This window comes from Pithys albifrons, chromosome 7, assembly GCF_047495875.1.
Source record: "Pithys albifrons albifrons isolate INPA30051 chromosome 7, PitAlb_v1, whole genome shotgun sequence".
In the NCBI taxonomy this organism is placed as follows: domain Eukaryota; kingdom Metazoa; phylum Chordata; class Aves; order Passeriformes; family Thamnophilidae; genus Pithys; species Pithys albifrons.
The window spans coordinates 23,272,531-23,295,011 of record NC_092464.1 but is presented as its reverse complement, the minus strand read 5'-3'; the positions used below and the strand labels follow the sequence as shown (position 1 = coordinate 23,295,011).

The 22,481-nt window shown below is 37.1% G+C and overlaps 1 protein-coding gene across 7 annotated transcripts in view; it reads right to left on the bottom strand.

The window, feature by feature from the left end:
- The window catches only part of CFAP69 (cilia and flagella associated protein 69), a 28,701-nt gene extending 6,537 nt beyond the window's left edge, over positions 1 to 22,164 (bottom strand). The window contains exons 1-19 of one of the 7 annotated variants that reach the window (XM_071560620.1): positions 21,886 to 22,164; positions 21,564 to 21,626; positions 20,125 to 20,190; positions 18,991 to 19,100; positions 17,026 to 17,102; positions 15,563 to 15,661; positions 13,609 to 13,758; positions 13,308 to 13,485; positions 12,443 to 12,563; positions 10,616 to 10,664; positions 10,411 to 10,532; positions 9,756 to 9,972; positions 8,768 to 8,914; positions 7,399 to 7,511; positions 6,848 to 6,966; positions 5,687 to 5,768; positions 4,280 to 4,472; positions 3,605 to 3,742; positions 668 to 744 (exon numbers count right to left, since the gene is read on the bottom strand). In XM_071560620.1, coding sequence (XP_071416721.1) covers positions 668 to 744; positions 3,605 to 3,742; positions 4,280 to 4,472; positions 5,687 to 5,768; positions 6,848 to 6,966; positions 7,399 to 7,511; positions 8,768 to 8,914; positions 9,756 to 9,972; positions 10,411 to 10,532; positions 10,616 to 10,664; positions 12,443 to 12,563; positions 13,308 to 13,485; positions 13,609 to 13,758; positions 15,563 to 15,661; positions 17,026 to 17,102; positions 18,991 to 19,100; positions 20,125 to 20,190; positions 21,564 to 21,626; positions 21,886 to 21,987 — 2,223 coding nt within the window. In that variant the 5' untranslated portion in view covers positions 21,988 to 22,164. Of the gene's footprint in view, positions 1 to 667; positions 745 to 3,604; positions 3,743 to 4,279; positions 4,473 to 5,686; positions 5,769 to 6,847; positions 6,967 to 7,398; positions 7,512 to 8,767; positions 8,915 to 9,755; positions 9,973 to 10,410; positions 10,533 to 10,615; positions 10,665 to 12,442; positions 12,564 to 13,307; positions 13,486 to 13,608; positions 13,759 to 15,037; positions 15,062 to 15,562; positions 15,662 to 17,025; positions 17,103 to 18,990; positions 19,141 to 20,124; positions 20,191 to 21,563; positions 21,650 to 21,885 lie in introns of those variants that run through there. The other 6 variants (XM_071560624.1, XM_071560623.1, XM_071560622.1 and 3 more) reach the window with 6 other exon arrangements.
- Between the last annotated feature and the right edge of the window lie 317 nt (positions 22,165 to 22,481).

Below are 22,481 nucleotides of genomic sequence, written 5' to 3'. Positions count from 1 at the left end.
CAGAGCAAACTGCAACATAAGACAGTAACATAAGTTGGAATTATCAACCAAAGATCAAGTCTTGCTAGTTCCTGAACACTCCAAGCTTTCACAGACTTCAGTCCTAAGCAAAACATTGGCATAAAGGGCTTTTTGAGCAGGATGACTCCTACAATGCTTGTTATCCTGTTCTAGTTTCCTATAGGCTCATCCTTCTTAACTTTTCACAAGAAGGATTGATGCATGGGTGGATGGTTACTGTACGTGAGAATAAAGATGGGAAAAACACACAAAAACTTATCAGAGTGTGTATTTAATGTAATTTTTAATAGTGACCCCCTGAACTGACCTTACTGCACAAAGAGGCAGCCCTACTTTCCTACTCTCCAGTCCTGCCCCAATTTCTTACTCCTAGTGCTTTTAACTAGCATTACCTTCTAGTCTTATTTTCTGTGCAGTCACAAAGATTTAAAGCAGTAAAGGAAGAGTCTCGGGATTGTTGCAGTGCTGGAGGTGGGATTGTTTCCTTTGATGGTTAAATACTGGTTTATACTCTGTGAAACTGTGGGTGAGTTGTGACATAGGGGACATCTTTTGAAGGATTATTTGTTTGTCGTATCCTGACATATACCTGTTTTATTTTTGGAAATTCAGATACAGTAGTAATATTTTCTTGAAAAATACTCACTTTAAAGTCCATATAACGTCGTATGACAGCAAGTGTAACAAAATCCTCAGCAGACAAGCCAGGTAAATTTTCAAAGCCTAAAAGAATGATGTAATTTCTGCATTAACAGTATGATGAATTTATCTTAAAATATAACATTTTAACAAAAGACATCTTATCATATAATCACATGCAAAATCTTCATCATACATATACCAGTCAGTGATTCTTGATCCTGAGCAGCCTTTTGCTGATAGAAAACCCTTGTTTTCTCCATAATAAATTCTCTCTACACTAAAATCTTTACTTATGAGTTGCTCTGTTGACCTTCCAATCACGTGGAAGGCTGGGATAGTACTCATTTGCTACACTTTTGTGGCAAGGGTTGGATCTTCTGTTAACAACCAAACATCTGAGTCTACAGGTCATGGTTTCTAAAGCAGCAGCTCAGCACAAACAGAGTCTGCTTTAACTATGAAGCAGACAACAGGAAAAATATAATAGTGCTTTGTTTCACAGCTGTGCAATGAGGGTATCTTGTGTCTTCAGCATAATGCCTTGAGCATCATAACTCCGTCTTTTTAAAATATGTTTCCAGTACGTGTAAAAGAATAAGATAGAGAAGTATGGTTACTGAGACTATGCCTAATTTTTTTTCCTTTTTTTTTCATACTGAATGTTAATTGTACTTTGATAAGAAAAAAAAAATCTCTATATTCTATCAAATCTTTTTCTAGACTGCATCATACCATCTGTGTTCTAACTGGGAATGTAGCATCTGTATAGGGTATAATTACATCATGTTTTGAAGCTAAGAAATACTGTAAGTAAAGACCATTTACCACTGCTTTTCTGGATCACCATGTTACAGGATGTTACAGAGCCTAACAGTAAGAGCAACATGCTGAGAAAAGACTACAAAGGTATTTCCATATTATATTTTATTATCTGTTTTCATGTCATTTCAGTACTTCACAGGAGACATTACAATGTATATAACTAACATAAAAGGTACGTGTGAATATAGGAGAAAGCAGAAAGAAAATCTCGTGCTTTTTGTCTCAGCAAAGAATTCAGCTGAGATCCAACATTTAACATAATTAATGCTAATAAAAATTAGTAAGAACCTGGGTTACAAAACAGGAGACACTAGCTATAGATTATCAGTGAAACTAAGGACGTTTTCAAACCAGTTCATTCTCTGGATTACCCAGGGAACTGGTTGAAGCAATCTCAGAACAATTACTGATCATCTTTTAACCTGTGGAGGACGAATGTGAAAAAAAAAAACAAAAATAAGGCTTATTTTTAAAAGGGAGTAAGTACAAGCCAGAGAATATTGATTCAGTTCAGTTCCTGAAAAACACCTGAAACAAACAGACAAATCATGTTTATGCAGCTAAATAGGAACAGTGAAACAAATTAATATCCAAATGAATTAGCAAAAACTAAGACCAAACTTTTGCCTACATGCAGATAAAAAAAATTTACAGATGTGGAAGAATTTATCACTTATCTTGATTTTAATATAGGTTTAAGACAAGGATAGAATGAGTATTCCTATTCAGTGTGCAAAAAAACAAAGAATTAGGAAGGACTGCAGCACTTTGGAGAAAAAGATTAAAATTCAACTTAATCTTGCCAATCTGAAAAATTATCTAAACACACAGAATTTAATTCTGTAAGGACAAAATAAAAATTTTAACTGTAGGAACAGCCATCTGTACAAATCCAGGATGGCAAATGACTATACAAGATTCTAAGTCAATAAAGCAAACAATATCATTCTACTATCAATACAGCAATTGTTACATTAATGTCAGAACGTTTATTTACAAGATGAGTAACTCTGGCTGTGAGGCTTCTGCTGGAGTTCTGGGTTCAGTTTTGGGACAATACAGATCAAGAAAAATTTGAATCAATTGGAAAGACTCCAGAAAAAAAAAGAATAATTAGAAGTTATGTTAGAAAATTAGATGTCCTAGTTCAGCAGGAGGGACCAGCTAACACTGTGTGGGGGTGATCAAAGCTGTGTATTCTACCTCCTCTATTCATTCCCCAAGGACAATGGGCCATTAGCAGCAGCTGCAGAGGAGTCATTATCACCTTCCACCCAGCCCGAGGGGGCGTGGCTGCTAAGGGGCCATCAACAGTTCAATACCCCCTGGCTCCAGAGTTAATCACCTATTGTGTGAGTCCCCGCCCAGGGGGAGGGACTGAGTGCTCCCTGAGGGTACATAAGGGGTGGGTAAGAAGACCTTGGGAACTTCTCGTTGGATCCAGAGGAGCAGCAGGACCTTGACAGGAGGAGATCCCCGCTCTTGCCCAGACCACAGCCCTCACCTGCACCAACAGGTTTTTCATTTCCTTTTGCTCTGGACTTGGGGGAGCCACAGGGGTCTCAGGACAAGGGCAAACAAACCCCCTTGGGTTTGTGCCCCAGGACACTGGGTTATACTGCTGGGTTTTTGTGAGTTGAAAGCAATTTCCCTTTTGTGTCAGTGTTTTTATTGTAATATTATTATTAAATTTTAGCTCTGACTTATAATCTCTCTCGTGGTGAGTTCATTTCCCCTGCTGGTTCGCCTTTAAACCAGCACATTAGATCACTGCATAATGTCTTTCTAAATCTAGGAAAATAAACTTAAAAGTGCTAAAATATGTGAAAGAGATATCGTGTGTGGGGAAAAAAATTATAGAGAGTTTCAAGAAAATTTCAGATTTAGTTCAACAAAACCTCTTCCTAATGGTAGGGGCAGCAAAGTAGTGGTGAAACACTGAAATCTCCATCAATAGGAACCTTTAAGAACAGAAGGAGCAAGTAGGTATTAATAACAGTGTTGATGATGTATCACAAAGTTTCCTTTGACCATTTTCATAATGACTTTACTGATCACCACTGAACAAGTTCAGTTTAACGACAATTAAGACACCACCAAGGCAATTCATGAGTCTTACCTAGCTTGCAAAACAATGAATAAAGTTTTGCCCGCATGTTCTCGGAAATTTCCAGGATGGCAAAGCTGGGACAGTTGGCAGGCATGGGAAGGACCTTTTGCTCTCTCTGGAAGCGGCCAGCAATAGGTCTCTTCATGTCTAATATTTTCAAAACACAAAACCAGAGCAGAAGAATGAAGAGGTAGTATGTTCCCAAGCTTAGAGGAAATCCATCTTACTTTGTGTACATCATGAATCATTTTGATAGTTTGGTCAGAAATTTGAACATTATTTGGGCCATGAAATTTTAACTGGCATTGAATAAAAATTTGGGAGAACAGCACTCTCTTCTTTTTACAACATACAACAAAACATAATGCCTCTTGTTGAAGAAATTAAGTAGTTTAACTGTCCAGCATTAGAAGAGCTGGTCATAGTTCTGTTCAGTATCTTATTCATTCCCAGTTGATGTAGAAAATGCCATATAGTGGCTAGAATGAAAGGAAAATAAATGAATAAATGAAATGAAATACAAAATAAAATTAAATAGAAGATATTTTGGGTTTAGTAAGAATTACAGTGTAAAATTATAAATGCTATAATTTCCTTTCATTAAGATTCAGACTAAAAAAACAAATACTATCATTGTTTTACTTAATCAGTGGAACTACAGTTTCACATACATCTAAAACTTACCAACAATTCTTCCGTATTTATCACGTCTGACTCCCAGCTCCAGCTCCTCCTGTCTCCATAACTGTATGAGAAGGTTAGCTGCTGTTTGATCTTTCTCTCCTCGCCAGGTATTGATGTCCAAAGTAGTTTTAGCGTTATCACAAAAGTCAACCAAGATTCCAAGAATTATATTGCATAGGTTTCTTTCCTTTAACTTGGTCAAGGGACAAGGAAACAAAAGTTTCAAACTGTCCAAACCACAGTGATATCTACCTTCAGGTAAATTGTGTAATCATGTAACTGCAAGCTTTTCATCACTACTATTTGCATAAAGCTCGTGTATAAACTTGTAAATCTTTCAAGTTTCTAGAATCCTGCTATGTAAAGCTCCATAAATCAGGGAACACGAGGGGAATGAGTGTAGATCATGTAAGATGCACATTCCTGTGTGCAGAATTACATAGCAGGGTTTATGCATGTGCCTCCAGGCTCATGTGCTGGAGAATGTACTGCTACCAAGATTTATTGTTTTAAGAAATAGACTCTGAAGGCAGTGGCAGAGCTGTACCACTCAGCATCTCTTCTGGTTTGTGGTCAGATCTTTTAGCAGCAGCTGAGAGGAGGGAAAGGCTTTAAAATGAAAGAGGGGAGATTTAGATTAGGTACTAGGAAGAAGTTCTTCACTGTGAGGCTGGTGAGACACTGCAACAGGTTGCCCAGAGGAGTTTGGGATGCTCCATCACTGGAAATGTTCAAGGCCAGGCTGGATGGGGCTTTGAGCAACCTGATCTAAGGGAAGGTGCCCCTGGCCATGGCAGGGAGGTTGGAACAGGATGATATTTAACGTCCCTTCCAACCCAGGCCATTCTGACTCTGTGAGTCTAAGGCTCTGCAGCCTTGCACTTTAAGGACATCAAGGGCTGACAGTACAACCAGTGAGAATAAGGGAATAAACCAAGAAAGGTGCCTTTTTATTTTGTAAAAGGTGAAATGTCTGTGCCAGCTCTATGTCCAATACCACAGAAGTAGCTACACATACAAAATATATACACAAAGTAACTTTAAACATAAAAACTTTTAAAGCCATGAGGTGTATACTAATCCTGCTCTTACCAACTTCAACATGAAGCACAGAACTGAGGTGCTTTTCTAAACAGTGATTCATCCAAAGTAAGAGCATAGCTAGAGTTTTCAAAAATAGTATAATTTTGTTAAATTGAAAACTCCCTCTGTAAAACACACCAAAACCCATGGAAAATTATACAATTGTTTTTGTGCAGGTCTCTGGGTCTGTCTTTAGGAATTAAATACACCAATTTATTTTGTGAGTATTATAATAGTCTTAGGAGATTCTGTAACAAAAGTAATGCAGGTTTCCATGTTGTTTTCCTACTTTCATTCTATAAAAACAATAATAAAAATACCTACTGCCAACAAATCCAGAAGGAGAAAAATGCCTTGTTTTTCAAGAAAATGATCCTCTGCAATGTAACATCCAACGACACAGGACCTAAACAGAAGTAATTTCACTGTGTAGAAACACTTATATGCTTTAGAACATTCTACAAGAATCTCGTTTATTCTATTGAATGCCATAAATATATTTGGTATGAAGTATGCTTCATACCTTCAGGGAGTAGAAAAATCATGTTTCACATGCCTTTTCATTTACAATGTGTAACTAAACATATCCTGCTTGACTGCCCTTTCTTCTCCTGCAGGTGGCACACCTTCGTTGTATCCAAGAAACTTGGCAGGTTGACAGTGAATTAGACTAGAATATATACTGGAACTAAAATTACCTCAGTATGAGATGCTAAAATTAGCTAGATCTAGTTTATTGCAGGGCTATGTGAATATTTCTGTCAGCAAAATCTAGGGGGTAAAACAAGCAAGACTGGTATTTTTTGGCAACAGTTTGCTTCTCCCAGTTTAAAATTATTATAAAGGCAGCATTCTTGTTATTGCTTCTTTAAAGTCATCATAAAGTCACTATTCATGTTGTTATTGCTTCCTTCTCTTATTTCCTCAGTTATGGTCATTTAAAGAGAAACGAAAGGGATCTCCTGTATCAGTCTTTTCTCCCAGCAAACATTTGGTTTTCAATCTATTTACCAACCTGTGCTTGGAAACAAATCAACTTTTTATTATCCTCCTATATCCTGGCATTTTCTAATAGCAATCTTCAAAATATTTCTAGCCCAACGTAGCCAGTTTACAAACACTTCTTATGCTTACATAGGTTTTTTGCTAATATTGGTCTTTCCTTGCCTTTGTTTTACTTCTCTGAAGTTATTTACAGATCTAACCATATATCTATCTTAGAAGGTCTTGAGTAACTGCACATCAGGAGGCCACTCTGTGTGGAGAGTTAGGCTGTCATACTGAATCCTTACTTAGAAAACCTTACATGCAGAATATTCCATTTCGTTCGTATAATTTTTGTTAGTCAAATTTTATGAAGGATTTTTGTAAATTATAAATAGAAGAAAGGTCTATATGTGCAGAGAAAGGATATAGTATTGCAGGCCTAAAAATTACAAGACTTGACATTTTTCAGAGTTACTGCTGCTAAAATACTTTACTAACCACAAGCAGTCGAGTGCACTGAAGAGGAGACAATTGTAGCCTAATCCACTATATAACTTCTTTGGATCCATCTGAAGGAATGGGATAAGCATATCAATGCCTTCATAGCTGAAGAGTTCCTGTTGAAACGTTAATTAAAGCAACATGGGTTTTAAACAATAATTACTAAATAGGAAATATGTAAGGAAATACAATGGAAACTGGGAAATGTAAATATTTATATTTTAAGAAATTTGGCCAACTTGTTAGAGCAGGATATGCATAAGAAACAGATTTTCAGTTTTTCCAAAGTGCTAAACTCATTTGTTAACACACTTCCATATATATATTTCAAAATCATGTAAATTAGCAATCAGATAGGTTCAACACTTCTTAGGGGATTTCTGAGCACTTTTGCCCTTTAGCTGTCAGAGAAACCAGTTACCAGACCTGACATGTTATCAGTGAACTACAGCTGACATCCGCTTTAGAATTAAAAAACCAATCAGTATAACTTGAATGAAAATATGTTTTCACGTTTTCTGCACAGTATACAGTAAAAAGATACATACCTTTCTGTGGAGATCATTTTCACAGAGAACAGACAAAATAAATACTGTATCAGTTTGGATTTCCAGTAGAATGACATCTTCTTTAGATTTGTTTGTTGCATACTTTAGGATGTCTGTAAAATAATGTATTTTATTTATGCAAATGTCCTATAGACAAATCAGAATTCTATTACAGCTGCTGCTTTTTAAAAACCTCAAATTTACACTAAGATATTTTTAAAGTAACCCACTTGTCCTGTTCAGTTTTATCTCCTGTGTTTTATGGTAAGTTACAGAAGTGCTGCACTCTGATGCTGTAGTTTCATGGCCTTTACTCTTGGTGACAGTTTTAAATGCAGCTCGCACTAACTTCTCTCTTATTCCGTCTCTGTGCTGCCCCTTGTATTGTGCTTGTGCAAGGGATTCAGAGAACTGATGTGAATTCAGGGATCACAAAAAGGCAACAAACATATTGTTTTGCTCTACTGTACAGCTCACAAACATTTGCGCTGACAGTGGAAATGTAGGAGAGACATAAAATACCACCATTGCTGAGAAAATCAGCCTTGGAACCACTATAAGAAAGAGGACATTCAAACAAAAAAATCCCCTAAAGTAAGAAAAGTTACTTGAATCTGATATGTAAGGTATAGTGTTAATTTTGCTTTCACTAAACTTCCACAGAGATTTCACTAGCGTTCAACTGAGGCTATAAAACACTTTATTTCTAGGCTTTCTATAAGAACATACCCTTTGAACTCCAAAGAATCTTTCCTGTTTTGTTTCTTTCAGTAATGACTCTTTTGGTGTACTGGAAACTTTTTATTATTGTAAGAAAATAACTTAAACCAGTTTGTATTGAACTTAAGCCCAAACTTAACAGCAGGTATGTGTTACTGAACAAGAAAATGCTCTAAAATTTCAGGAGCAGGGGTTGAACACTTATTCTTGTCTTGTTCTTCATGTTGTTCATATAGAGGTACATTGTTATTAATTTTTTTATACTCTGAAGATGAGTTGTGGAAAGTGCACCATAATGGACTTAGATAGGAAAATATTCATGGCTGGAGTTCCCAGGGATGACCACAATTAAAACACAAGATAAGACAAATGCAGTATCATAAAGGTAGAAGGGGCAGCTTTCTGTCTGAAATTAAACACCTGGACTCTTAAAGCTGTCTGTTTTGCTTAATTCATTCAATGTGTGTTGCAATGTAAAACAATTACAAATAAAATCAGTTACATCTTGGATTAATTGTTAGAGGTTTTTCAGTTTTTCCGCAGTCAAAGGAGTAACACAGTAAAAGCATAGCATATAAAAAAGCACAAACATTCCTAGTTTCAACAGAAATGCACTAAGTGAAGTACAGCAATACAAACTGTGCTTTACCCAGTAGCTGGATAATTGCTCCCTGGTCACACAAATTAAGCTTCACAGCATCATCATAAAGGGACACAACAGATCTCAGCACTCTCAGGCTGTAGCGCATTTGTGCAAGTTGGTTGCCACGACCACCTGTTCCATGGAAACTGCTACCTTGACCAAAGAAAGGATCCGTGGAGGAATCACAATGAATATTGGATTTGGCACAGTGTATGTTCAGAATAATAATGTGTTCAGGAAAAAAACAAACAAAAATCGTAACAATTATCAGTGTAAGCTACAAACATGCAAAAAACCCCTTAAAGTTACAAAAATTTCTTGTTTAAAACCACCTAGTAATAAGCCTTTCTGTGTAGGGCTATAAAGTTATGATTTTGGTGAATATTTAAAATTATTACACATCTTTTAACCTTCCTAGGTTAATGAGCAGTCTGCAAAAACTCCAAGCATTTTCTTTAGTATGACATTTAAAATTAACCTTTTAATCTACATTTGACTCAAATAAAAATTTCTTCCTAGGAAAACATCAATTTTATGATGAAAAATATGTATCCTCAGCAATCCAGTCACTAAACTTGAGTGAAGTTAGTTATCTTCTTGCTTAGCCCATACTCTTATCTGACGGTCACAAGCCAGCTTTAGTCTGAAAGTCTGGAAATCTTACTACGTACAGTTCTGAGTTAACATGTCCTGCCTCATGGCAGGAATTACTGGTTGGACTTGTTGCCACAACAGAAGTATCTGACTGGGTTAAAACACAGGCAGCAGAGGTGTTTGGCTACCCATATAGCTGAAGGAATATCAATATAGTGGTACACAGGAGAAGGGGCACCAGCTTATCCTTCAGTAAAATAAAGAAAAAAAGGTGACCTGTTGAAAAAGAATCATTCTGTCTTTGTGAGTTTTATATTTTTCCTTTCTGTCAAAGAAATTAAGTTCAGTTGAACTGTGTTTTGAGGCTACCTATGTGTGAAAGCCATGAGCACCTACTGACCTTGGCCTATACACCATTCTAGAAACACAAGGAGAAGAGTATTTGCTTGGCAGGACAAATATTTGCCTACTAACACAGGAGCCACTGAAGCTAAAACAGCAATTGCATGAAGCTGTAATTCTTCATACTGGGCAGCAGACCAGTCATGAAATCCAGGCTTTTGATTTGGTTTTACATAATAAAGCAAAGCTGGCATCACATCATTTTCACTGAGGAGCTGCAGAATCAAGACAAATAGAAAGAGAGATAGCTTACAGGTTTCACATCCTACACTATGAAAATTATCTTTTTATTGAGAAAGTATGTCATGAACACTAGAAGTACAGGCAAACTGTCTTTATATTCTGTAGTTTTCCCACAGACTAAGGTTTGTTAAACTTTATTATGTTCTTCAGGTGTATTTCAATAACAGTTTGCAGTCACTTGTCAGTATTTTCCTAGCATGGTCTGGATTTGTAACTTCTCTAAAACAGAAATTGTATGCTGCTTTCAAACAATAGGACTTGGTCTAAGCTATGTATGAATTCTTGATTTAGAGAACACCTGATTTCAGTGTACTGGACTATGCCAGATGGACAGCTAAGTAATATTCAGGTGATTCCCTTGTCCATTTTTCTCCCCCACTTTCTCTATCTTCTGTTCTGTTACATCTTACCTGTACAGCAGATGGATGTTTAGATAAGACTCTTATTACATTAAATAGTAACTTCTTCATCTCAAAGTCCTCGTAAGAGTAGGTAAGTTTAAGACCTTTCACCAAGGCATTGGGAATTTTAACTATGAAGGAAATTGTAGATGAGTTACAAAAAATCATAATCAAAAGCAAAAATAGTGTAATTATGTAGTATGAAATCTCTTACCTTCAGTAAATGTTGCAAGTACTATTAAGAGCTTTGCAAATCCACTTTCCTAATAGGCATTCAAAAAACATACATTAATTAAATTAAATTGCAAGAAAATTAAGACTTATGATTTCAGTTTTGCTTTTGTTCTGCAGAACATGGAGTTTAATGTATCCTATGGCAGAATAAACAGAATTTTATCAAAGAAAAGATCAACTATTTGGACATTGTACAATAATAACTACAGCCCTAAGAGTGCAATTAGTTAAACCTATGTTCTATGCAGTACAAGTCTGAACTTCCATGGGGAAGTCCCAAACACATGTATTCACTGTTATAATCTACCACAACAGAAAACTATTCTCAGTACTGTGAGAACTGTGGTTTTCAAAATGCATTTTTGCATGTTTTTACATCAGGGTCATCAGTACATATAATTTTGTGGCTTCAGCTGTGCATACTAATGCACTTCAACTTCAGTGCACTTACAAGTAAACATATGAAAACCGCATATATGGGCAACATGCATTTACAAATATCATATATTCAATGTTCAGAAAATAAAATCTTGTCATTCATAGCTCTTAGAGAAAGCTAACAGAAGGACAGCAATGTTTGATATAACTATGGACAGGACCAAGGCCAGAACGCATTTATGCAGTACCCTAGAGGCAAAAGAGCTTTCTTTCTGAGGTGATTAGAAACCATGGTTACCAGGACATTGCTCTTCCTGAGCAACAAAATACATTAGCTTGGCCTCAGTACTACGGCAAAGCCACCACTGAACTTTCCACCTGTTCCCAACAGGAGCAAAGCAGAGCTCACAGAAGACTATGGAGACATCCCAACAGAATCAAGCGGTTCTAGTTTCACAGCAGCATCCACAAAAAGCTGGGCTCAGGTTTGTTAGGCCTAGCTCTGGAAGTTAGCACCCATCCAAATGATTTTAACTGTCAGAATAATATGTTGCTGCAATAGCATAATAGACATTTGTTAAATGGAAAGCTTGAATGAAAAATCTGTAATCTTCCTTACAGATTATAAAATCTGTTTAGTAATACAGCCAACTGGAAAACTTCCACTCAGGTAAAAAGTAACACATTCCTTAACACCCAACAAATCTACAGGAATTTGCTTGCTTAATTATTCAGTATGTATGTCACAACTTCATTTAAAGTTCTGAACCTCAACTGTAAAACAAAAGAGGAAGGGAATAGTAACATCTATAAAAAGTTAACTTCTCTGCAGGTGTCTCCAAAATTCTGGAATATTACAGAAGAATGAGTCATCTACATTTCAGGCAAGTCATGATAGGGCATTATGTGATCTAGTCTTAAAAAGAATTTATGTGCCTCCTATTAACTGGACCTAAGTAATTATTTTCTCAGCGTCTGAAATTTCTGAGCTGATTTTTGGATGACCCTTCTTGTTCCTGACTATGAAGAACACACTGAATTTGGGTCATATGAATATAGACTGTACTCTTAAATCTTCAAACAACCAATGAGATTTAGCGCAAAACTCATTGTAACAAAATGGCACATCTGAGAATCTGTACAAGAATACAAGAATTAACATTAACTTTTGCACATAAAAAGCATTAGTGTAATTTTCTAAGTATCAAATAAGGTTGATGTCAGTACTATGGGCTAATGACCTACAGATTTGAAGTCTCTTTGAAATAAAGGTAATTGCAGAAAGAAAAACATTTTCTTGCTTAGCAAATCCAAGAAAGAGGAAAGCACTGGAGACACAACAGAACAAATACTAGAACCCTAACAGGGAAAAACACTGAGCAATATACTAACATAGGACAGTCTCTGGAATATAACTATAAATACTTACAATCATAGGTACTGCCACGTTTTCAGACAGTAACACAGCAATCACCAAGAGGTCATTCCGTAGCTGATGATCACAGTGCCGGAAACCATGCAGGACATCTACAAATACTTCTTTCAAAGCACTTAAAAGAAAATAAGATGCATTTTACCTTTTTCTTTCATACTCTGATGTTAGATAGCTCTATGTATATCAATCCTCATTCAGCATCCTACTTTTCAAAGCCTTAAGGTGTAACTGGAAGAGAAATAACTTAAAGCTTTATTATGAAACTGATTCTTATGTGTACCACTAGACACCCAATTTAAGTATATATGCAAGGTGTATTACAAATTGCACCTTTCACTATTTGTGTCATAATTAATGGAAGGACATAATATTTACTCAAGCATGGAACTGGACGTTGTTCAATGATTATTCAGAAGAAATGGTCTAACTTGAATAGTTAAAACAGTGGAACGCAGTAAGGGAGACTTGTTATTTCCTCCATCAGAAGATCTACAAATAACCTTTGTATATCATAGCATAGAATTGCCTGCTAATTTTATAACATAAGCATTTCAACAGTGAAGGAATACTGGCCTGTTGAGCCTAACATGTGAGCTTGAAAATGCTGCAATGAACTTTTTCATCATACAAAGCAATGACAGAACTATTTCTCCTGCAATATGCAGCAGAGCACCTTGTTCTTGCCCTATAACAGCAACAACTGTGTTCATACTGAAAACTTAATGAGGATATAATGAGACCTCCATTTTCCATTTGCATTTTCTCTCAATTAATTTCAAACAAAATGCTACCAAATAGCAATGCTTTAGATGTCTCCAAAATTACACTACTAATTCATAAAATTCTTCCCTGTACTTACTGTATACATTCCAAGCTACTGAGCTGCTTAATAACTTCTTCTTTTGAGGCGTTTTCTAGTAGGTTCCATAGGATATCTGAGGAGCGGAACACCAGCTGTCCTGAGGGATCAGCACCATTTAGATACAAACAGAGCCTGCTGGCTGCTTGTGCCTTCATCATTAGTCTGCAATTTACTCCTGAAATTATAAAAATCCAAATAATTAATTCTCCGTAGGTCAGTAATTGTTTTAGCATGTTCAGTGAACAACTCGTCTAAGATCAGTGGTAATGAGATTGTTCAAAGAGCAGTTTGTACTAACCAGAGATGGAGAGATACTGCAGAGCTTTAAGTACCCACAACTTCTCAGTAAGTTGATTTTCAACTGATGCCAGGGAAGAAACAAGAATTTGTGCTAATCCTGCGAATTCAGCCATCTGGATTTTATAATTTGCACTTGTTGGCTGGTAACCTGCACATAAAATAACTTTAGCTATAATGCAGTAAATACTCAAAATTTCACAAAATTACTTCATAAAATATTCATCTTTTCTCAAGAAAGGACTGAGAACCATGTATCGTATTTCCTTAGTTCTAAAGCACTTAAAAAAATAATCCAATACACAATAGAAACTGCTTTTCTTACATCTGAGTAGTGCCTAAAGCATATCCAACAGACTCACCCTCAGACTTAAATGCTATACAAACAAATGAATTACTTCTTAGAATTTACAGAATGAAAGCAAAAGCAGGCTTATAGAGAGGCAAAAAACTTTCCTCAGTCATGCAATAAGTTGTTGGTGCACGACCTAGTTCTCTTCTGTACCCTGTTCACTAAAGAATTAATGCCTTCTATCATCATCTCACTTAAAACACATGAATCAAATCTTTGATTTGTAAGCTTGACTTTCTAATGTATTCCTGTTTTTACTTTTGGCTGAATTATGGGGGAAGGGGAAGCATTGAGAAAATAAGTTTATATTTATCCATGGTATCCCGTGAAAGTAAAGTTTATCTTAAACAGCTTAAATATACGTATGTCAAATGTCATGAAATACAGGATTGATACAGATAATGCACATGGTGCAATGAGTTGTAACTAAGCATAAACTCTGATAGGCTCCAAGTCGATATTACTCTATAGATAAGAGAACCCTGCAAGATTAAACTTGGCAAGATTTACATATATACTTAGATATAAAAAATTTGACTTAAAAAAACAAGATTGAAACACATTCTTCATTTCGTGATAACTTTTTTTTTCTAAATCTGAAGAAGAATAAAATCTCTCAATATTTAACGATCACTTATCCTGATGGAATTATTTACAGATACAAAACTAAACATATACATAGCTGCTTGCACAATTTGAGCCTTGTTTAAAAGGTAAAACCAGATTTGGACAATTTCGTATTTCTAGAATCTTGTTAGGGCTTTACCAGCTGAAGTTTGTTTAGGCCTCCTAAAATAAATGAAAACTAGCAAGAGCACAGGAATCAGTGCAATGCTGTAGGAACACAGCAGGGGAGCACACTCACATCAAGCTTGCCCCTGACTTGTGCTCGGGATCCACTACTCAGTGACAATGTTCACCTGAGGCTTGGCTGCCTATAAATCTAGTGCTCTCTCAGAACACACAATCCTGTGCCCCTCTGGGAGGGGATCCACGACTGACTTTGCCTGATAACAGACTCTGGCACCATCCTAAGGGTCAAAGGAATAACGATTCTGCTGACAATTTGCATGCCTACCTAAAATACCAAAGGATCATGCCTAAGATCATATGTACCTTCTTTCTGCAGAGACAAGACACAAAATTTATTCAAAGCCTACGCTCGAATGTGTCCATATGATTTGAACTCAATCAAATTTAGATGGGCTCAGATCTATCCCTCGCAAACAACACAAGTGAAATCAGAGCTGCTGCTCTCCAGGCTACATATACAAAGTTGAAAACTACATTTCACTTCTTATAATGCTGATCCTAACTATTCTTTTTACCCTCATTACCCACATTTCAGAGAACTTGTAAGCACTTCACATTTTTTGGATGCTATTTAATTCCGAAAGTGTAATAAATAGTTCCTTGTACACTGATGAACTGTTTTCAGATTTTGAGTATGTATTTGTATAAAAACATGTTAATAACAGATTTGCCAATGCTATATATTTGAGATACAGTAACCAGTTATATAGAAACATTAATCCATAGCTAACTAAAATAGGCATTTCAAAGTATCTGGCGTCATTAGAAAAATAAAAATACTGTGCTTTACCTGAAAGTAGTTTTCCTGGTGTGTTCATTTTATAAAAGCTAATAACACACTTACAGATTTGTATTCTAACTTGAGAGCTTGGTACTGCCATCAAATAACCTGTCAGAAACAGAAAAAAAAATGTAATTTACAAACTTCATAATTTTTTTAGAAAATATTCTTAACACTTCTCTTTCCAGCACTTAGTATTTCCTTTGGTCATACCCTTACAAATCTGTAACTTAATGCAAATTTTGATTATAAAATATTGAAGGGACAGAGACTCACACACTGAAGTGGAAAAGGGCATCTTGAAGGAGTAGCGTAAGTTTAATCAAAAAGTTACCTTCTCTGCTTTATGGCTATAGACACTTAATAAGACACTGTAAGTTATTCCAGAAGTCGTGGAATCTAAAGAAAGCTACTAAACTATTGTCATCATTACCATGTCAAAAACTTTTCTGCTAGCAGTTATGAAATAAAGGGAGAACAGAAAGAGATCTTTTTTTCACAAGATAAAGAGAATTCTATTAACAGCTATCAGTGCCTAGTGTGGATAATATAAGAAACCTTTCAGATTTTAGTGTCTTTTTGGACAAGTAACTCTAAGGAGAACCTGTATCTACCTGAAACAAGGTGGTCATTCTGCTGCCTACTCGAATCTATGAAAATAAGGACTTCTAAAAATACTTTTTACCCGTTTCAAGGATAATATTTTTTTCATGTGTAACAGCCTGCTAGCTTTGTACCATTTAAATATTACTAGTAAGTGAGATGATATATCACTCCTGCTCTATTCTGAATCCTTTTTGACCTACAGTGCTTACAGTGTTGGTTTTTTTTAAATCACAAACGTAACGTGCAAAAAGATGTAAAAAGGTTGTAAAAGATATTTTGGTATTTACAGGTCCAGTGATATTAATACATGACTTTGACACCTTTACTTCAACAGCACTCTTAAAACATATTTCTGAAGCCAGAAATTAGTACTCATAGTAAGGCATGGCACTAAACTGCCTTGTATTTTGCCTTTCTACATGACAGGTCTCAGGATTTTGGGTTTTGAAGGTTTGACCTGAGAGTCAGGAATTACTGTTTCTCACTTGTATCTTCCATTTGGTTTTAAAGAAGCAGGAAGGATACATGTTCCTCTTATCCCAGGTTTCAGTGTTTACAGTAATACTCCAATTTCTCAGATCTATATACAGGTTTAGTTCTTCAGCTGTACTGATAGTTATCTCAAGTAGCTTTTGACACTGGTAAATAGGTAATTCTGCTATCTAATTTCAGGTTAGCTGTACAGCAAAGTGAGAATGGTTTCTAATACTAAAAAGCACAGAGGACTGAAGGAATAATTAAAGAAATTACCTACATTTACTAAGGAGATAACAAGAAATTAAAATCATGCTAATCATACAGTTGATTTTGCTGTGGAATAATAATAATAATAATAATTTTATTGTGGCATATCAGGTTACACTCACCCAGCTTTGCAATGTATTGTGCAACTCCAGTGGAATAGTTTACTTCATCAGATGATTTTTTTTTTTGAAATGGTAACCTGCAAAATGAAAGTTAAAAATATTACGACTGTGCTTTAATCAAGTCACAAGAAAAGATCAACAGCTTTTCTCTTCTTCCTTGATAATTTTTGCAAATAAGGACAATGAATACATTGCAATGCTGATTCTACACTGAGAGTTTCGGTTTCATAACCTGGCAATTACATATTGGCAATTAGTGGTACATGTCCATAGATAACATTTTCATAATTCATATATAATGCAACAAGAAATGCTGAACAAACAAATGTAAACAAATTTAAATGTGGAAGACTAAATCCTGTAACCTAGGCATTCTCAGACTATTGCAGAGCAAGGTTATGCACAGATGCGTAGAGAGGTGGAAAAAAACAGATCATACCTCTGGGCAAGACTTCTTGAAATGGATAAAAGTAAAACCAATAAACTGTCTCCAAATAGCCCAACAACAAATTTATTTTTGAAAACAGAGTGTTAAGAAATATCCAGTAATATTTTCGAAATACTAACAGTAAACATTACAATATTGTGCTGAGGTCCCTGCAGTGCACACTGTAGAAGCAGCTTTCCAGTAGGTTTACCTCTGTAAACACTGCCAGAGAAAAATAAAGCAGAGAGCAAATAATGGAAGAAATGTAGGGAGAGGTGGGGGAGGGAGAAACGGACATTGAAAAAAATATTGGAAAGAAGGCTGGTAAACAGAAGCAGTTAGGAAAGAGTGGAATATTTTACTACAGGAGCTTAAACAAGACTGTAAAAAACAGTCTCTGCCTCCAGTTATAGACTTCTCTGTCATATGAAATAGCAGTGAATTGTGGTGGAATTTCCATAGTACAGAAATTAAAGCAAAACCCAAGGGTGCAATTTTCCAAAATATATTCACTGCAGAAACCACAATTATTGCTGAATTGCTCTAACAGATGAAAAGTCTCACAGCTACATTTTACTGACTTTTTACACTCATTCTCAATTTTGTCATGCTTCCACTAAACGCTGAAGAAAATGGAACTCCGTGATATACCTTCTCATTCTCCACTGTGTGGCAGCAAAGAACAGCAGTACAACTGATGATCCTCTAGGGAACTAAAGATTCAGTTGAGAAGTTCTATGTTTATTAAACCTAACAGCCCACAGGAAGCTACATAAAAATGTATCTGAGTATCTGTTTTACCATGCCACTAATTTTCTATCCAACATTATTTTTTTCTTACTTGTTCTCTTTACTTGTCATTAAATACTGGAGTAACTGTATAAGCATACCATAAGTAATTTTACTGAATTATTGAACAGGAGAAAGCTACTGATAAGTGTGCATAACACCTAAATTCTATTCTAAAGATTATTTAAAATACAATATGAACATGAAGATCCCTAAAAGTTCATGCAATACATTTTTAAAGTAAATATAAATTCTGCAGTTTATGTGGTTTGTTCTCTTCTGCAGTAGGGCTTGTCATTTTGTAAAGCTTACTTTCAGGTATGAAGTGTCTTTGTGTCACCCCAGGTTTTTAAACTCACTTAGGGAGCTTGTTTGAAACAGAACATACCTCAGCACAACTTGGCTGTTGAATCTTTTGAGGCCAACAGTCCCAGAATGACTTAGGCAATTAGACCCCTTGGGGAACTTTGCTTTCAAGCAAGTTGAGGCCAAGCACAAGACAGTTTTGGATGATGTAACAGGTAGCTCTGCAGACACTGAAGTGCTAAATTGAGTCCCTCGTTCAAGTCAACAGAAACTGGACACAAGGAAAACACAGTTCCTAACAAGGAAAGGTGATATAATGGATACCTTGCAGATACTGGTGCTTTGTAGATAGATGCTGTATGGATATGTCAGTTGCCTTAAAAATGTATAAACAGGTTAATAAGCAGTGTTTAAATCTCTAAAATTGGGGCTGAAGTACTTACCCAGATAATTTAATGAGTTCACATAAAGGCTCAGTGAAAACTTCTTGTTCCTTCACTTTTCCTGCACACAGGTCAAGAATTCTCATGATCTGTTCTAAATCCTTAAGGGGCTTTCAATGTAAAATTAAGGAAATCAGATTGTCTGTACTGCTATGAATCAGAAGAGAAAGCCGAAAATTGTATTCAACATACTTCAATGACATGACCAAGAAAAAACAAGACCAATGCTTTCAAAGTTAGATGTCTAAAAGAGGCATGTGAGTCACTACTGAGGCCTTTCAAAGCAGTCTTACTTTTACACAAGTACAACTTTTGCAAATCTGATTTAGGTGTCTTCTCAGCTGAACTCACTGGAACTCCAGCACTAAATTTCTAAAACTATAGGATGAAAGGTAAATCAGAGACTGTGATGTAAAAAGGTACCTAAATTCTGAGACAGCTTTGCAGCATTTGAATTGTTTTCTGCTCTAGTCCCAAGCAACCAAGTGACATTTGAAAATCTGGACCCAAATAAATACTATCTAATCTAGTGAAGATGCACAAAATCAAAACTGAAGAGAGACTGAGAAGCTACTACCAATCCACTGACTTTTAGAAAACTGCCTGTAAGTACTTTGTCACACTCAGTTGTGAGGTAATGTGATAGTTTAAACCACTGTGCAGGTAGCTGAACTATATGAGATTAACCACATTTTTCCATATGCCCACACTCTCCATAGTACTTCTGACTGTTGGAAGTCTTTTGATTTGTACTGTAAATTTGCTTCAGAGAAATTAGGCTGACTTCAATTTTTTTTTAAATGTCTCCTTACTGGAAGCCATTGCTATTTTACCTGCTGCTTCTTAAGTAGTGACAATTACTACGCTTGTGTGCTCTGAGTAGAAAGTACGACAATTACATTTTGAACACTTTCAACCACTGTACAGGTGAGATCCCTCTGTTAAACCTGTGGCATATGAATCCAGTATCCAACAATCTTGCCAACCTAACAACTTTGGCTGTGTGTGCACAAGGAGGCCAGTGATGAGAATGCATGTGAACCATCCCTGTTCTCCAAGCTCTGCTGAAAAGTCAGAGTATTAACATACATAAAACACCATGATTTCAGAATTCTACAGTGGTCAAAAGGATACAAACCCATTTTCAAAATGCTTGGCTACTTTCTTGAGAGTTTTCAGCTGCTCTTTTTCCAAATCTTTCTTAAATAGAAGAATGAAAGGGAGGTTTTAATTGCAGTTTGCCTTAGAATATTAAATGATTATGTTTATCCCCTTTTAAGTTTAAATGAAAGTGGAAACCAAATTTAAAAAAAATCACAAGACAATGAAATTCTGGAAGGGCTTTGCAGCAGAATTAACTCCTTGATCAAGCCTCATTTCTAAGTATGAAGTCTGTTCTCTTGTAACTGAAGAAGCTTTTAAAAATTCTTGTTCAAATATGTGGGCTCTTTTGCTTAAATTCTTTGGGATTCTGTGTAAAGCAACTCAGAAACCCAAACCTATGTCACACAAGACAGAAATGTGTATACATGGAAATCTAAGCAGCTTAGAGCGCTCTGCACCACCAGGAAACAGCCTTCAAATGCAAAGCTGAAACAACTGAGGTGAGGATATGTCAGGGTGTGTCAGTGACATGCAGCGTTCATTGAAGCGCTTCTGAGCACCTGCCACTTGAGGCAGGCAACGAAGCTGTTCCAGAAATCTACAAGGACAGAATCCTATGGGCATTTTATCACATATCTTATGCTTTCTATAGAAGCAGCAAACAGTCTCACCCAGCACATTTTAATTTGGTCAATAAGTTTATTCTAACAGCTCTGTATCAAAACAAGGAAGGGGGAAGGAAAAAGACATGAACTACTTCTTTATGGGACATTAACTTAAAATGTGATAGGTTTAATCAAGTTCTTGTTTTAAGAACAAAAATTATCTGTTTTTTTTGATCAAAATTAACTGATGGCTTAGTGAATTTAATCTGCCAAATTATCTTGTGGAGACCAAAAATAGTCTGTGGAAGCCCATAAGAAGCTGCTCTCCTGTGTACACAGGTAGTCACATTTATTTCTCAACACTGAATTTTGTATATTTCTCCTTAATTTAAAATCACCTCCCTGGAGAATGGTTTGCAGTTTAACTTCGGCAGCTACATAAATTCTTGACACACTTTCAATAAGGTTGTATGTATTTTCTGTTTCTCATCTATGGGCTTCAGTAATCTAAAACTCTCAGATAAGCTAAAAATTTTGCATGTCTAGTTTTTAAATGCAGACACTTGTCTTTGTTGGTTTTTTTTAAAGTGCCTGAGGGAAGTTTTATCTCTCCCTATAAATATGTGCATGTTTTAATATAAAACCAGAATTGATACCATTTTCTATTACAATGCCCATCTTTATAAGTATTCAAATACCTGAACAAATACTCAGCTTTGTGCTCTGCAGCTTCAGCCATCTGTGCTGGACATAATAATCCCCCTGGATTTATTCAGGGCAGGCACTAAAGCAACTGCTAAAAAACATTTGTCTGTGCCCATTACCACGTGTGTACCTGAGACAAGGAGGTACCGGGTTACTTACTGAGTTCGAACTTTCGAGTAGTTTGATGACGTGATCCAAATTCACTGATCGTAACTGTGTATCCTGAAAAAGTCACACTTTAAAATCTTTCCCCTCCCCCCTCCCCGATTTTGCTTCCAGGGTGCTTAAACCTTAGAATGTGAAAAAGCCGCGTTGAACCAACATGAATCTACTCAGGGACGGGTAACCCAGGCTGTGTGCGCAGCACAGACCGAGGCTTGTTCTCAGCCCGACGAAGCGGCCAAGCCAAGCCACGCCAAGGGAAGCCGGGGCAGGGCAGGGCTCCTGGCCGGGGGTGACCCCTGCCCAAGGGACAGCTCACCTGGGCGGTGTCCGAGGCGTTCCCGCGCCGCTCCCCGACGCTGCGCGGGGTGCGGGAGGCCGCCCGCTGGGCGAGGGGACCGGCAGCTGCCCGGGAGCTCATGGCGCGGCCCGAGAGCTCACGGTGCGACCCGGGAGTTCATGGTGCGGGTCGGGAGGGAGTTCTTGGTGCGACCCGGGAGCTCATTCACGGCGCGGCCCGTTGCCATGGCAGCGCGGCACCGCCCCCTCTCTCCCGGCCCTGCCCCGGGCGCCGCTCGGGAGCGGGGCTGGAGTTGGGCGCTCCCTCCGCCTTGCCTGGAAAGCCATTTCGTGGGCTGTGACCTGTGTTGTTACCTGTGAGCGCCACCTCGGCAACAAAATCATTTCTCCGTGCCCGCGCAGGGCAGAGGCTCGGCGGCTCCACGTGCTGGGGAGCTGGGAGGGAGAGCCTGGTCGATCGTAAGGTCTAACCATGAAAAACCCACCACAGGAGACCACCATGACAAACCCCCGACAGGACAGTCCTGCCCGGGGCAGGCTGGCAGCAGGGAAGAGGGGAAAAGGAACCTTTTCTCTGCACAAACTAATGCAAAAAAGTAATAAAGGCAGGGACAG